This window comes from Orcinus orca, chromosome 17 (assembly GCF_937001465.1).
Source record: "Orcinus orca chromosome 17, mOrcOrc1.1, whole genome shotgun sequence".
In the NCBI taxonomy this organism is placed as follows: Eukaryota; Metazoa; Chordata; class Mammalia; order Artiodactyla; family Delphinidae; genus Orcinus; species Orcinus orca.
In genome coordinates this window covers 29,574,768-29,590,769 of record NC_064575.1, presented here as the reverse complement: position 1 = coordinate 29,590,769, position 16,002 = coordinate 29,574,768, and the positions used below count along the sequence as shown (strand labels likewise).

Here is a 16,002-nt window from a genome sequence, read left to right as displayed (position 1 = left end):
TCAATGAACAAAACAAACAAACAAATAAATAAATAAATAGAAAACTTCTAATCATACTTTATACCATTTGCAAAAATTAACTCAAAATGGATAATAGACTTAAATGCAAAACCTAAAACTATAAAACTTGTAGAAGAAAACATATAATCAACCCTTTGAGATTTTTAGTAGGGCAAACATTTCCTAGATATAATATCAAAAGCATGATTCATAAAAGAAAAATTATTAAATTGGATTTAATCAAAATTAAGTACTTCTACTTTTTGAATCACTGTGAAGAGAATGAAAAAGAGAAGCCAAAGACCGGGAAAATATTTACAAAGCATATATCTGATATATGTTCAAATATATGTTCAGAATATATAAAAATCCTCAATATTTGTGCAAATATTTTCCCTTTTTAAAATTGAGTTTTCACTTTTAAAATGTGCAAAGTATTTGTGCAAGTATTTCACCAAACAATATAGATGAATGACAAATAAATACATTAAATATCATTAGTCATTAGGGAAGTACAAATTAAAATCATGATATATCACTACACACCTATTAGAATTATTAAAATTTAAAGAATGGCCAAATTAAGATTTGACAAGAATGCAAAGGAACTAGAACTCTCATAAACTAATAGTGAAAATGTCTTGTGGTACAAGAGTTTTGAAAAACGGTTTGGCAATTTCTTAAAAAGTTCAACATACACTCACCATAGACTAAGTTGCTCCATTTCTAGGTTTTTACTTAATAGAAATGAAGACAAATGCCCATGCCAATACTTGTACATGAATTTTCATAGCAGCTTTATGTAATAGCCAAAAACTAAAAACAAACCAAATGTCTATCAACAGATGAATAAACTGTTGTATATTCATAGGGTGGATTACTATTCAAAAAAAAAAAATAAAGAAATGAACTACTGATACACAAAACAACATGAATGAATCTCCAGATTAATTGTGTTGAGTGAAAGAGCCAGATTAAAATACAGTATATACTGTATGATTCAATGTATATAAAATCCTAGAAAATATAAACTAATCTATAGTGGCAGAAAGCTGATTAGTGATTGCTTGGGCACAGGGTATAAGGTTGGGCAAAAGGAAAGGACTACAAAGTTGCACAAGGAAACTCTTGAGAATGATGAATATGTTCATTATTTTGATTGTGATAATCGTTTCATAGATGTATACATGCATCAAGACATTAAACTGAATGCTTTAAAATATGCATTTTATTGTATGTAAATTTTACCTCAATAAAGCTGTTTATATTAATAAGATATGATATATATTATATAGTAATATTGTGTATATTATTACACAATAATATATTAATATTGTGTATATTATTACACAATAATAGTATACATAAAGTCATTATTTCTTCTTTATTTGATGCTTGTCAAAATCTATCATGATCTGCAAATATATTCTGGACAAATATCAAATATTTGGGGTAAATATACATATTAGGCAAAATCCTTTTTGTGAAGATTTTGTTCTCCTTTGCATAAATGGTACTCAATTCATATTACAATTATTTATGTCTACAATATATAACACATATAAAGCTCTTTATATTAGCAATACACAATTAAAGCACAATAGAAAAGACAGGAAAAGGCTAAGATCAGATAGCTCACACCAACACAAACAAATACAAATATCCAATAAATGAATGAAGAAAACCTCAGCTTAAGAAGGAAGCAAAAACAAAGGCAATTGTGATGTTTTTGTTGTGTCCTATGAAATTGGAAAAAATTTTAAAGCTAATTTCACTGCTAAGGGCAATATCAATTAGTTCATTCTTTCCAAAAATAAATGTGGTTTAAAGTATTAATAATTATAATATCTTAGTCTTTTATCTACCAGTAATTCCATTTCAAGGAAATCATTCTAAATAACCAGAAATTTGATAATTTCTCTTAGCTAAAGAATCAGGTTTTGTTGATTTCAAATAAGAATTTTAGATGTTAAATTATTAAGTTTGTGACACCAAATAGCAAACAGAAGAGAAGTAATGTTTAGAAATGTTTAGCTAGAATATGAGAATAATTATCAGTTAACCAAACAGAGAATGAATGCTTCAGAGAATTTTTGCCAGCATAGTTTTCAGCTAGTTGACAAGGATCTAATACATTGAACATTGAAGAAAGATCTAATACACTAAAGAAAGAATATTGATCCATATCCTGATGGCATAATTTGCTGTGCAACAAACTCAATGTAGTGGCTCATTTTGAAACTAAATTCCATGCAGACCATGAGATAGGAGGTATAGTCACAAATCCATTGAGAGCATGTCATCCTTGAATATTAAGGGAACCAACTAAACCATTATTTTGTAAGAATAAATGTTTAATGGATGAGAGGAAAGACACATAAGGAAATATGTTGCAGGCTTTTAAAGACTACCAAATTGTTTTATTACCTCTCTGCAGTTAGACCCAGGACTTGACAAGCAAGAGTTACTATGCAGAACCATACTCTGTTAGAAACAAACAATCTTTCCAAGATTTTCTAATAAGATATTACTTAAGCCTAGACTTATTTTTTAAATCTCTCCAAAATAGTTCTTCATGCCATGAGATAACAGCTCCTTGGGTATAAAGGCATTCTGTCCAAATGTATAATCCACAATTTCATATATATGTAACTAAGACATCTTACTTGATAAAGTTAGAACTAACTTTCAAGATGACTTTAATAGACTGTTAAATAATTACATTAGGAAGGCAAGAAATGTTTTTTATATGTCCAGACATTAAATTTTTAACAAAAATTTGCATCTTGTGATAATATCAGCAATTGTCATAAGAAATATTTTAAAAGCATCATACTCTATTCTGTCATTAAATCTGTAATACATAACATGATAAAAACTCCCATTGGAGTTATCCATTCTGATCTCTCAATGCATGACGTGTGCTTTCTATTACACTTACAAATCTAATATAGTAAGAAAGCACTTATACCAAATACCTAGAAAATATTTCTATGACAAAAAGAATTCTAACTTGAAATGAACAAATGAATAGTCACCCAAGGCAATAAGTCTCAGCTTTAACATTCACATCTATGTTGAAATAACATATATCTTATGGACTGAATGTTTATGTCCTCCCAAAATTTATGTTAAAATCTCAAGCTCCAATGTGATGTGGTATTAGGAGGTGGAACATTTGGGAAATGATTAGGTCATGAAGATAGAGCCCTTATGAATGGGATTAGTGGCTTCAATATTGTGATTTATAAGCAATATAGATTTGGTCATTCAGATGACCAAAAGCTATTTCTCATATATGTTTGGTCTTTGTAGTTTCTGGCTTACAACCCCCAAAACCCTTGGAGTTTTCTAAGTGTTGACAGTGACAAAAATGTCTCTTGATAGGTTAATAAAGTGACTTTTGGACTTCACCTGAGAAAGGGGGCTGGTTGCCAGGAGAACCAACCATATGATTAGAGGATTGTAATTTTCAGTCCTACCCTCCATCCCCAACCCCCAGCACCTCACCTCTCCACCCCACCCCAACCTCCAGGGAGGAAGAGGGCCATTGGCTATTGAATCACCAATAGCCAATGATTTAATCACTCTTGACTATGTAATGAAGCCTCTATGAAAAGCCAAGAGGACAGAGTTTGGAGAGCTTCCAGGTTGATAAACATGTGAAGATTTGGGGAGAATTGTGTGCTCCAAGAGGGCATGGAAGCTCCACATCCCTTCCCACATACCTTGTTCTATGGATGTCTTCCATCTGGCTGTTCCTGAGTTATATCTTTTTATAATCAACTAGTGAACTAGTAAGCAAATTGTTTCTCTGAGTTCTATGAGCTGCTCTAGCAAATTAATTGAACCCAAGGAAGGGACCATGGGAACCTGTGATTTATAGTCAGCTTGTCAGAAGTACAGGTAACAATTTGGACTTGTGACTGGTATCTGAAGTCCAAGAAGGGAGTTGTGGGAACCTCTAATCTGTAGTAGGTCAGTCAGAAGCACAGGCTTTCAACTGGTGTCTGAAAGGGGAGGATGGGATGGAGAAAAGACAGTAGTTGTAGAACTGAACCCAAAAGCTGTGAAATCTGATGCTATCTCTGAGTAGGTAGCATCAAAATTGAGTTGAATTGCTTGTTGGTTCAGGGAACCCCCGTTTCACACATTGGACAACGAGTGTGAGAAGAGACCCTGAGAGCTCTCACCACTTCTTCCATGTGAGGACAAAGCAAGAAGAGGGCCACCTATGACCCAGGAAGTGGGCCTTCACCACACAAGGAATCTGCAGGTGCCTTGATCTTAGACTTCCCAGCCTCCAGAACTGACTGTGAGAAATAAATTTCTGTTATTTACGCCACTCAGTCTATTGTATTGTTTTTTATGGCAACCCAAATGGACTAAGATGCAGCTATACAGTGAAAAAATTTTTTTTACAAGAACTATGTAATTGAGGGCATTTGCTTATTTCCAAACAATAGAAGAAAGATACAAAGATATAATTTTCTTAAACACTAGTTAATTTGTGACCAATTAGTAACTTCTGAAACTCCAGTACAAAAATATCACTGGCAGCTTTTATAAAAAAATTCTATCATGATATGGAAGGTTATTTGGGAAAGGGAAGATTGACTTGTACAAAGGGCCTATGATGGACCAAGTAATATTTGTGAGGCTTTACATTTTTAACTTCATTTAGGCTTCACAACAATGATCCTCTGAGGTTAATAATTGTGCCCATTTTATAGATTAGTGAATTATGTATCAAGAGGTAGAAATTTGCCCAAGGTCATACAACTAATAACTAGAGGAGCCCAGTTCAGAACACATTTCTTCCTGACTCCAAAGTCCAGGCATTTTGCAATACGTGCATCCCGAATGTAACTTTAACTCTGTCATTGGTGGGCCAAGACTCAGTGCCTTGCTCTTCTATACTGTAAATCTGTCAATGAGTTTTTAATCTCTGTCCTTGGCTAACTCATCTCCTTAACACAGATAGCTCTCTTTTTTTAGTTTCCATTCTTATAAATGATCACTGTTTCTGTCAGAAATCTAAATTACTTTTAGCATTTACACAATTCGTTATTGTCTTACTTTCTCTTTTAGCTTCAAATAAAGACTTTCTTTTCTAGAGGAGAGGGCCTTTCCAATTTCACTCAGTTTATAACCTGATTCTGTATTTTTAACAGAATTAATAACCCACAAAGTGTTTTTCTCTCAATAGCATGTAGACCTAAAACATAGTTTGAGATGACAATTCCTCATCTTATACGCCATTTCACTAGAAAACAGCACTGTAAGAACCATATTGCATTTGCATTTTAAAAAGCTTGAATCTAATATATTGAATTCATTAATAAATGAAGAATAAAATCAAAATTATTTATAAATTAAAATTCCAAGCCATATATTAATTCATTGCTTTTAATATTGTTTATTCATGATCCATTTCCCCTCTTTCTGAAATATTTTCTCTTTTGAAATGCTATCTCTTACCAATTGAATATAACTTCAGTAAAATTGTAAATTATAATGTACAGCCCCCATCAGCATTTATTCAAGAGGTGAGTATTGAAAACAAACTACAACAATCTGACTCCCTATCCTTGAAACTAAAGTGTGAGCCTAATAACCCCCAATCAAAAATAGTTGTACCTGATTGAGTCCAATGTTGTACCAATGCTGGAGAGGGTGTGGAGAGAAGGGAACCCTCCTACATTGTTGGTGGGAATGTAAATTGGTACAGCCACTATGGAGAACGATATGGAGGTTTCTTAAAAAACTAAAACTAGAGCTACCATATGATGCTGTAATCCCACTCCTGGGCATATATTTGGAGAAAAACATGGTTCGAAAGGATACATGCACCCCAGTGATCATTGCAGCACTGTTTATGATAGCCAAGACATGGAAGCAACCTAAATATCCAACAACAGAGGAATGGATAAAGAAGATGTGGTACATATACGCAATGGAATATTACTCAGCCATTGAAAAGACTGAAATAATGCTATTTGCAGCAATATAGATGGACCTAGAGATTGTCATACTGAGTGAAGTAAGTCAGACAAAGAGAAATATTGTATGATATGCCTTATATGTGGAATCTAAAAAGAAGTGATACAAATGAACTTATTTACAAAACAGAAACAGACTCACAGACTTAGAGAACAAAATTATGATTACCAGGGGGGAAGGATGGGGGTAAGGGATAGTCAGGGAATTTGGGATCGACATGTACACACTGCTATTTTTAAAATGGATAACCAACAAGGACCTACTATAGAGCACAGGGAACTCTGCTCAACATTATGTGGCAGCCTGGATGGGAGGGGAGTTTGGGGGAGAAAGCATACATGTTTATGTATGGCTGAATCCCTATGCTGTACACCTGAATCTATCAAAACATTGTTAATTGGCTATACTCCAATATAAAATAAAAAGTTTAAAAATAAAAAAAAGATATCCAGAGGTGCATATCATATCCAGCATCTAATACTTCTTCTCCATTTTGGGAGCTATCCAATATTCTTCCACAGGTTCCCCCTCTACCCCCTTCCTTTTTTTGGTTATTTGTTTTAATTAGCCAGAATCGGTTTCTGTTGTTTACAATCCAAAATTTAACTAACACATATGGTAAGCTTATATTCAATCTGACATACCTCAAAATACAAAATTTAACGGAAAGTTTCTCAATTCTCTTTTTTCTCTCTCTCATCTCTCCCTCCCATTGTCTGTTCTCCACACACACTTCCCTATTACAGTGTACTGTAGTTACTCAAACCCTTCCTCTATGGTGACATCCCCCGTACGTGCCCTTTGCAACAATTTTAATGTTTCAACATCATTTATCCTTCCTCCCATCTAGCACTGTTTACTCAGAGTTGCTGAACTGAAGTATAAGTTAAGAAGTAATCGATATGATTAAGCCAAAATAATCAAGTTATCAATAATCGATATTCTTAATCTTGTCAAGCATATTTGTATTTCTTTAAAAAGAGGCTACTGTTACTCAAAATTAATTTGTTAAAATTTAAAGTAGGGGGACTTCCCTGGTGGTTCAGTGGCTAATACTCCACGTTCCCAATGCAGGGGGCCCAGGTTCGATACCTGGTCAGAAAACTAGATCCCACATGCTGCTACTAAGAGTTTGCATGCTGCAACTAAAGATCCCTTGTGCCACAGCTAAGACCCAGTGCAGCCAAACAAATTTATTAATTAAATAAATACTTTAAAATATTTTTCAAGTAGGATGACAAAGTGAAGAATTTTAGAGAGTATAAGGTAGTTACTTTTTTAAATGTATTCAATGACATCACTCAAGTAGTCTGTGGATCTGATCATGGTTCATTTAAAGATAAACAGAGGGCTTACAGACAAGACAACTTATCCATCAATTAAACAGATTTTAGTTGAACTACTTTTGTGTGAATACATAAAGCATACAGACCCATTACAAATGTGATTAACAGAGTCACAATGAGATTTATAATGTTACCAAATATGGCTAGCACACCCCAAGGGGACCCTCAGTCACCTCTCCCTGCATTTTGGGGGGGTGGAGGCAAAAGCAATGATTTGTTTCTAACCAATAGACTATGGCAAAGGTGATGGAATATGAATGCCTTTAATTAGGTTATATAAGACATCATCTTAGCAGAATGAGAGAGAGACAGAGACACAGACATAGAGAGAGAGACTCTCCATTGCTGGTTTTGAAGATTTAAGCTTCTATGTTGTGAGAAGGTCTGAGAGAGAATGATATGGCAAGGACCTGCGTGACTTCTAGGAGCTAAGAGGAGCCCTCAACTAGAGCCAGGAAGAAAGTAAAGCCCTCAGTCCTAGAACCAAAAGGAATTGAATTCTGCCAAGAACACGTGAGTTTGGAAGAGGACCTCATGCTCTGGAAAAGAATATAGTCTGGCAGATACCTTGATTGAAGTATTCTGAGACATGAACAGCTAAATTTTGTTCAGAGAGATAACAAATGTATGTTGTTTCAAGCCACTATATTTATGTAATTTGTTACACAGTAATAGTAAACAAATTCACTCATATACCAAGGAGACAAGAAGATAAAATTCATGTCTGTAGAACAGTCATAGATTGTGGATTTAGCACATTCATTGCTCTTTTACTTACTAGTTTATCATATCCACTTCAAAGCATTGATGTGAGGATTCAATCAGAAATCTTATGTGTAGATTTTAAGGCTCTGTGTGAATATTAAACATCTCATAAAAGTGAGTTTCCTCCTCATTTACTCTGCTATTTAACTCAGTGGGTGTCACAGCCCCACTCATTGACAGCAGTCAAAACCCTCATTCTGAAGAGTCACATTTGGATAATTCTGAGCCACTGAAAGTGGAAGCTTGCAGTACTTCAGGATCTCCTCTGCCCACCCACCCACCCATTGTGTCACATGTGAGTGAGAAGTGGGTTCTGGAGATTACCACTGTCCCAGCATCTATTGTTACAGTATTTGGAGACTGGTTGTTATATGGACTCCACTGAGGTCCACATAAGGATGTAGCAGTAGCTTCTTTGTTCATTCTCCCTTGTGTTTAGATAACCTTCTACCATGACCCCTTTTCACTTCAGTCCATTGCTCACATGGTGCTTGGCTCTCATCCATTTCTTGTTTCCATCCTGACTTGAATGTAGATTTACTTCCTAGTATTTTGACACCTTGCTGGAGAACCATAGCCACTTGTGTTCCTCCTGCACCTAAGATAAGAACTTTTTGTTATCCAGAAACTGCTACCTTTTAATTTTCAGAAAGATGAGGATTGAAAATCCATTGAAAATTCTGCAGCCCAGCACAATCTGAAATCAGCAGTGAGTGATTCATGGGTTTCTAGACACTTAAAATTTTTAATCCAGTACATTTTTTATTCAACATTATGGTTGACATTTCATTAAGAATGAAAATTGCTGTAGCATCATATAGCTCCAATAACTTTTAGTGCTGTAGTGATTTTTCTAACAAGTATATTTTTTAACACATTCACTGAACACATTCTAGTTAAATTTGCTATTTTTTACAGCTTACCAGTTTAACTGTACCCCTGTATGGCAGGTGGTTATGATGTCCCTCTCTACAATTCCCTCACACATGCTTTCCTATAAAGTAACTAGTCTTTGCTGTGTTTATTTATTGTCATTCTTATAAGTAAAAGCATCAGAAATCTGACCATTCTCAAAGTTCCTGGAAGCTCTGACCATATTTTCTCAAACTTGCCATTAAAATTGAAGAAAAGTACTTATGGCATAGAATTCATAGTGTATTTCTCTAAACATAAATACCAGATTTTTCATTTCTCATCCACCCTACTGGTCTTTTAGCCTCATTTCTAGTATGATACTTTTACTTCTGGCTTTGTTTCTATTGTCAATCTCAATTCCAGTATCCAACACTGTACCATGGTTTCCTTTCAACTTTAGTTGTATTCACAAATCCAACACCATCTCTAATAACCAGCCTCCACCCAGATTTAATCCCCCTTTTCTCCATCTTCATCTCCTTCAGACAGTTGTACCCCAGTCACAGCACAAAGCACTCCAGAAAATTAAAGAGAATATGAGGTAAATTTATTTAAAGGCTCTTTGTTGGGGAAGACAGTTTAAATTTGTGAAGGACTGCCTAACCATAAGTTAGTGAAATCTTAAACATAATTTTGGTTTAGCATAATCAGTAAATAACAACTATTTTGCTTGCAACTTAAAATTAAAATTATGTGCCACAATTGGATATAGTACCAACATATCTATTCTATGCCATGAAGACTGAATTGATGAAAATTGCACTCATCTAGAATCAGTCTCCAGTATTTCCAGCTCTCCTGAATCAATCATTAGTGCTAGTTTGTAAATAAAGTACACTTAGCTGCAAACAACTAACTTTTAAAAAAATCTATTCAAAAGAATTACTCAACTACAAGAATTAATATATTTAAAATACTTACAATTTCTTTAAGATAGCCATGAATTCTACTAACTTCTCTTCAGATGTTTTTGGTCCATATAAAGTATGGCCACCACGTGCTTTTTTAACATGGATAGATATGTTGTGAGAATCATCAGGTTGTTGGGGTTTACTTTCTGCTGTGCCTTCAGCAGGTTTTCTAAACAAGGAAGCATAATATCTTATGGTGTTGTGTTTTGTATAAAAATTGCTGACATGACTTTTTACTGTCAAGAGTAGAAATGCACTGTTCTGAAGTAATTTGGCATTTTAATAATATATTCTTTCTCAATGCTTGTTTTTTTCCCAGTCATTAATAATGCAATTAAACACATATATAAAATATTTTCTGGGGCTTCCCTGGTGGTGCAGTGGTTGAGAGTCCGCCTGCCAATGCAGGGGACATGGGTTCGTGCCCCAGTCCAGGAAGATCCCACATGCCGCGGAGCGGCCAGGGCCGTGAGCCACGGCCGCTGAGCCTGCACGTCCGGAGCCTGTGCTCCGCGACGGGAGAGGCCACAACAGTGAGAGGCCCGCGTACCGCAAAAAAAAAAGAAAAAAAGAAAAAAAATATTTTCTATGTACAGAATTTGGTTATAGGTATTATATAACAGTCCCAAGTGATTGAAACATCTTCCATAATAAATTAGGTGCATATATTTAGGGAAATATTTCAAGTCAATGGTCACCCTTCTTTTACACTCTTACAGTTGTTTCTCAGTGTTTTGTGGGTTTTTTGTTTTTTGTTTTTTTTTCGGTATGCGTGCCATCTCACTGTTGTGGCCTCTCCTGTCGCGGAGCTCAGGCTCCGGACGCGCAGGCTCAGCGGCCATGGCTCACGGGCCCAACAGCTCCGCGGCATGTGGGATCTTCCCGGACCGGGCTACGAACCCGTGTCCCCTGCATCGGCAGGCGGACTCTCAACCACTGTGCCACCAAGAGAAGCCCCGGTTTTTTGGGGGTTTTTTTGACACCAATGATAAAAGTAATTTTTTTTAACTTTTGTTTCCAACTGGTAAATTATGAATGTCTTGGAAGCAGTCACCATACTTCATTCTTGTGCTATAGTATATTACACAACTAAGTCCCTAAGAGATGTGTGAATGAATAGCCATTTCCCATTTATCCTTCCAGCTCAGAGCTTTCCTATTAAGAGGTCACTAAAAACCTAAGGAAAAGCAATCTAACAAATGTTGTCCATCCTTAAGAAAAAAAATAGTGGAGGAGATGCTAAAAATCCAAATGATCATAGATTAGTCACCTTTAATTAATACATGAAAAGATTTTTTTAAGTTAAATATAAGATAAACATGATGTGGAATAACAATAACAATCATCACATTAACATCTACCTGAGTCCTTTTAAAAGTGCTGACTACTATATTAAACATTATATACATATATCTCATTAACATTAACTAAGTGAAATAAACAATATGATCCTCAATTTAATAAGATGAGGAAATTGCAGCTTAAAGAGTTTATATAATTTGTCTAACCACTCTTATCCACTTTCCAGTAGAGCTGGAAAGAGTTTTTTGCAATCTAAAGTTCACAGAATATTAAAACTTAATAGCAAAACTTACTTATCTGATATATACAGAAGCAAAGATACTTTAGCATAACTTACAAAGATAAAATTAAGAGCCAAAATCCATTTCCCCTTACACCACTTTCACAGAAGCTCAGCCATTCTATCCATAGAGACGTAGGACACTATTTAAAACTCTATTCCCAGTTATGTCTATAAATAGTAAGTACAGTAAAGCTCAGCAGTGGTTAAGATTCAGATATAAAGCAATTGGCTGCTTTCCTCCACCCAGCTCTGATTCTCAAATGCAAATGGAATAGAGTTCTTTTCTTCTAGAGGAGAGAGGTCTGTGGACTGGAGGGCAAGGTAGAGGTAGATATGGTAAACTTTGTGAGGGAAATTTAGAAAGTGAGTCCCCATGGACCCAGTATTCTTCTGGCTCAAGTTCATCATATTTGCCCAAGGCAAGAGGTTCCTGGCATTCCTGCTTTTACATTGAAAATCACAAGGCAGCCAAAGGATTCAGAATAGTCCACATTGATATTTAAGATATTTGAAGCCAAGCAGGTGATACCAAACCACCAAAAGCAACAGCAGGAAATAGATGGTCATATATATTAATTAATTAACTGATTGATTAAGCTGTGTCCTATGCTCTTTGGTAAATGGTAGAAAATAATCCTCATCATTATATTTATATACTAAAACTAGCAACAATTCAATATATATAATCTAAAATTTTCAGTCATATAAAATTCAAAATCATTTTATGAGAGATTAATAAATGTGTAAGTTGCCAAGGCAAGTGGGAGTATAGGAGGTTGTGGACATGATTCACATCTTTTCTGGAGCTATGTTTGTAATCTCAGACTTCTCTATGTTTCTGTGTTTCACAATTACCTGTACCTTTAAATTTTTAGTGAAATTTTATACTGGGTAAAATCTCTGATTCTCATAAGTCTAATTTGATAACTGGATCCTTTGTGTTATTCTCAGACCTCTAAAGATTTTTTTCTTTCATACAAGTCCTACTTGTTACATGATAAGATTGTTCCAAGATATGTAATATTTGCACTATTATGTTACTTGTATATATGTAATAATATTTCTGTAACCGATATGTTTAGGATTTTTAAAATAAAATTCAGTTTTATTGATCATTGTGGTAGCATAAACTATTTTTCTCTTTTCCTCAGTAATCAGCTACTTTAATAAGCTCTTTTTTTTTCAGTTGACCATCTTAAGGATTTTGTGGGTGGTAGATAAAAAGGTGTAGATGAAAATAAATGGAAAGAAATTTATTGCTTTAAATGCATATAGTTTTTAAGAAAAAATAGTTGACAATCTATGAGCTAAGGATCTATCTCAAAAAGTGAAAAAAGAAGAGCAACTTAACCCAAAATAAGTAGAAGTATATAAGTATATAATAAAATTGGAACAAACATATCTAATAAACTTGGCAAACCATTAGTCAAGTACAAAAAGAGAGAAGGCAGAAATAAATAATATCAGGAATGAAAAAGGAGACCTCATCACAGATCCCACAGAATAAAAGATTATACTATGAAAAATTTAGATGAAAGGAAAAAATAACTATGAAAGTACAAATTACCAAACTGACACAAGAAGAAATAGAAAATTTGAATTTTTCTAGATATTTTAAAGAATATAACTATTAAATAAGAATCTCCTCACAAAGAAACTCACAGCCAAAGTGGCCTTACTGATAAATTCTACAAACTCTTAATAAATAAATAAAACCAAACACTTCAAGAAAATAGAAAAGTCATATATACTTTCTGTCTAGTTTTATGACATCAACATAGTCTTGATATCAACATCTGGCAAGGATTTTACAAGAAACAAAAATTATAAGCCAATAACATGATGCAAAAATCTGGAGCAAAATATTAACAAACTGAATCCAGTGATAATTTTAAAAGATAATATAGCATAGCTTAGTTGAGGTTACACCAGGAATACTATTCCAGAAATGTTATTCAACACATTAACAGTACACAGGAGAAAAAATCATTAATAACTAAATAATATTTAATATGATACAATATTCATTTGTAATCAAAATCTTAGCAAACTGAACACAAGTGAATTTTCTTAATATGACAAAAGTATTTGCAAAAACTACAGTATTTAGAGTGAAATATTAAAACTTTGCCTCTGGAATCAAAAACAAAATGTGCATACTGTTCTAACCTATTTAATACTATAGTGGAAGTCCTGGGCATTAAAATTAATATAACTAAAAGTATAAGAATTGGAAAGGTCAAGTAAAGGTATTATTTTTTCAGATGACAAATTATATACATGGAAAATCCAAATGAATCTACAGATACTAGAATCAATAAGAGAATTCAGTAAAGATGCTGAGTAAAAGTTTAATATACAAAACATCTATTGTATTTCTGTCTTTATGTTCCTTAATATCTAATGCAGGAAGGCACTAATAGAATAATCAGTCTTGTAAATGTGCTATTGAAAGATGTTAAAAGTGATATGAAGAATTTATACACATTGTGAAAACAACCATAGGGTGCTTATCAGAGTGTAAAAGCTGAGACATATAAGATGACAAAAAGTTAGACAAAAAATATTCCAGTAAGAAGCTAAAAGGAATTTTTCTGGAGAAGAAACTTCTAAAAATGCTTAATTTTACTCAAAAATATTTTTATCCTGCCATATAGGCATAGCCGCTGTTCAACAGATAAATATTCTCTATTAATCTATTCATACTTTTTTGGCATCACCATGTCCAATTATTTGTGAATTAATTTTTACTCCAAGTAAATGATATGGGTGCATGAAATTATTTATAGTATTGGATAGATACCATAGAACACTAGTAATTTTGTAACTCTATTCCTTTCTCTGCTATCGACTTTTAACTATTTTTGGCATTGTTTTGCATGTAAGCGTGAATCAAGACAATGGCATCAAACTAATAGCATCTAATTCCTCATTGCCACACATTTGCAGTTTAAAAAAAACAGAAAAATAGTAATTTTACTTAATCTTAACCCTTTGACCCTTGAGTACACTTCTTTGTGATACTTTGCGTGACAAAATGAGAATTGCAGATAAAGTATTTTTGTGGCATTCTAAAGAAATTTTTGTCTCAAATAAAAGTGCTTCTACTACTGAGTTGCAAGCTGAATTATCCACTTTCTTCATTGTGCTGTATAGTTACTTGAAAGAACAACCAACCAGCTACAATAATTGACTTGGATATTTAGGATTTATTTTTTCAAAAATGAGTGAAGTGGGATTGTCAATTCAAGGAAGATACAGCATTTGTTGCCAATGATAAAATGCAAGCTTTCAAGTGAAAATCAGAAGTTTGGAAAACTTGTGTTTACCTCTCTCTGTAAGTTTGACAGCTTCCCAGTACATAAAGGCTTTTCTGATGAGATCAGTTGTGATATTAACAATATCACAATTGTGTTTTTTTCTAATATTACATAAAGAAACATGTCTACATTTGCAAGATCTGCATAGTTCAATGGACCAATGTTTTCCAAATGACCAATGTATGTATTACAAAATCATACATTGGTGAAAGAGCCATTCATAGTGCAAAATATAGTTTTTATAGATAGCAATTTTTTTGTTTGTTTGTTTTGTTTTGTTTTGTTGCGGTACACGGGCTTCTCACTGTTGTGGCCTTTCCCATTGCGGAGCACAGGCTCCGGACGCGCAGGCTCAGCGGTCACGGCTCACGGGCCTAGCCACTCTGTGGCATGTGGGATCTTCGCGGACCGGGGCACGAACCCGTGTCCCCTGCATCAGCAGGCAGGCTCTCAACCACCGCGCCACCAGGGAAGCCCAAGAGCAATGTTTTTTAATTGGCTGTATTCTAGATTTTTTTTTTTTAAATGCCTCAGTAAATTCAGGTGATAGCGATTAGCACCAGCACTAAGGAAAATAAAGTAAAATTTTGCATGCATTATCTCATCCATTCCTCCAACATCACTCTAAAGTATGTATTATTGTCCCCATTTTTAGATGAAGAGACTAAGATTCAAAGTTTAAGGTAATTTTCTTAAAGTACCATAATTGCCAAATTGCAGAACTGAAGTTCAAACCCAGATCTGATTAGTCCAGAGGCCATCACAAAACTTTATTCTCCATATATCCTTGCATCAGAGCTCTTACAAGCTTTTTTATCATTCTTCAAAATCCTTCTTTAACCCCCTCCACCACTTTTTGTAAATGCATATAAATTTTACTAAGTAGTAGTTAGAGCCAGATTAATATATGTACTCTTTCTTAAGATATTTTCTGTAGGATTCTTCAATCACTTTTTCAAGAAACTGAAGTCATCCTGACATAAAAATAAAAATTAAATTCAGTCACTTCAAGTACACTAAGTTAACTCTATCTGTTGATTTTAGCATAATTATCATTAATGCCAAACCAGGGAAATAACAATGGGTAAATCTCCACCCCCAGGATGAAAGCTGGTGAATTGCAGACTTTGTTCCGCGCTGAGCAAGAGTGCTGACTT

General features: G+C 34.2%; 1 protein-coding gene across 1 annotated transcript in view; it reads right to left on the bottom strand.

Moving 5' to 3' along the window:
- Positions 1-16,002, bottom strand: part of CNBD1 (cyclic nucleotide binding domain containing 1) — a 395,245-nt gene that overhangs the window by 332,792 nt on the left and 46,451 nt on the right. The window contains 1 exon segment of the mRNA XM_049700473.1: positions 9,951-10,109. Coding sequence (XP_049556430.1) covers positions 9,951-10,109 — 159 coding nt within the window.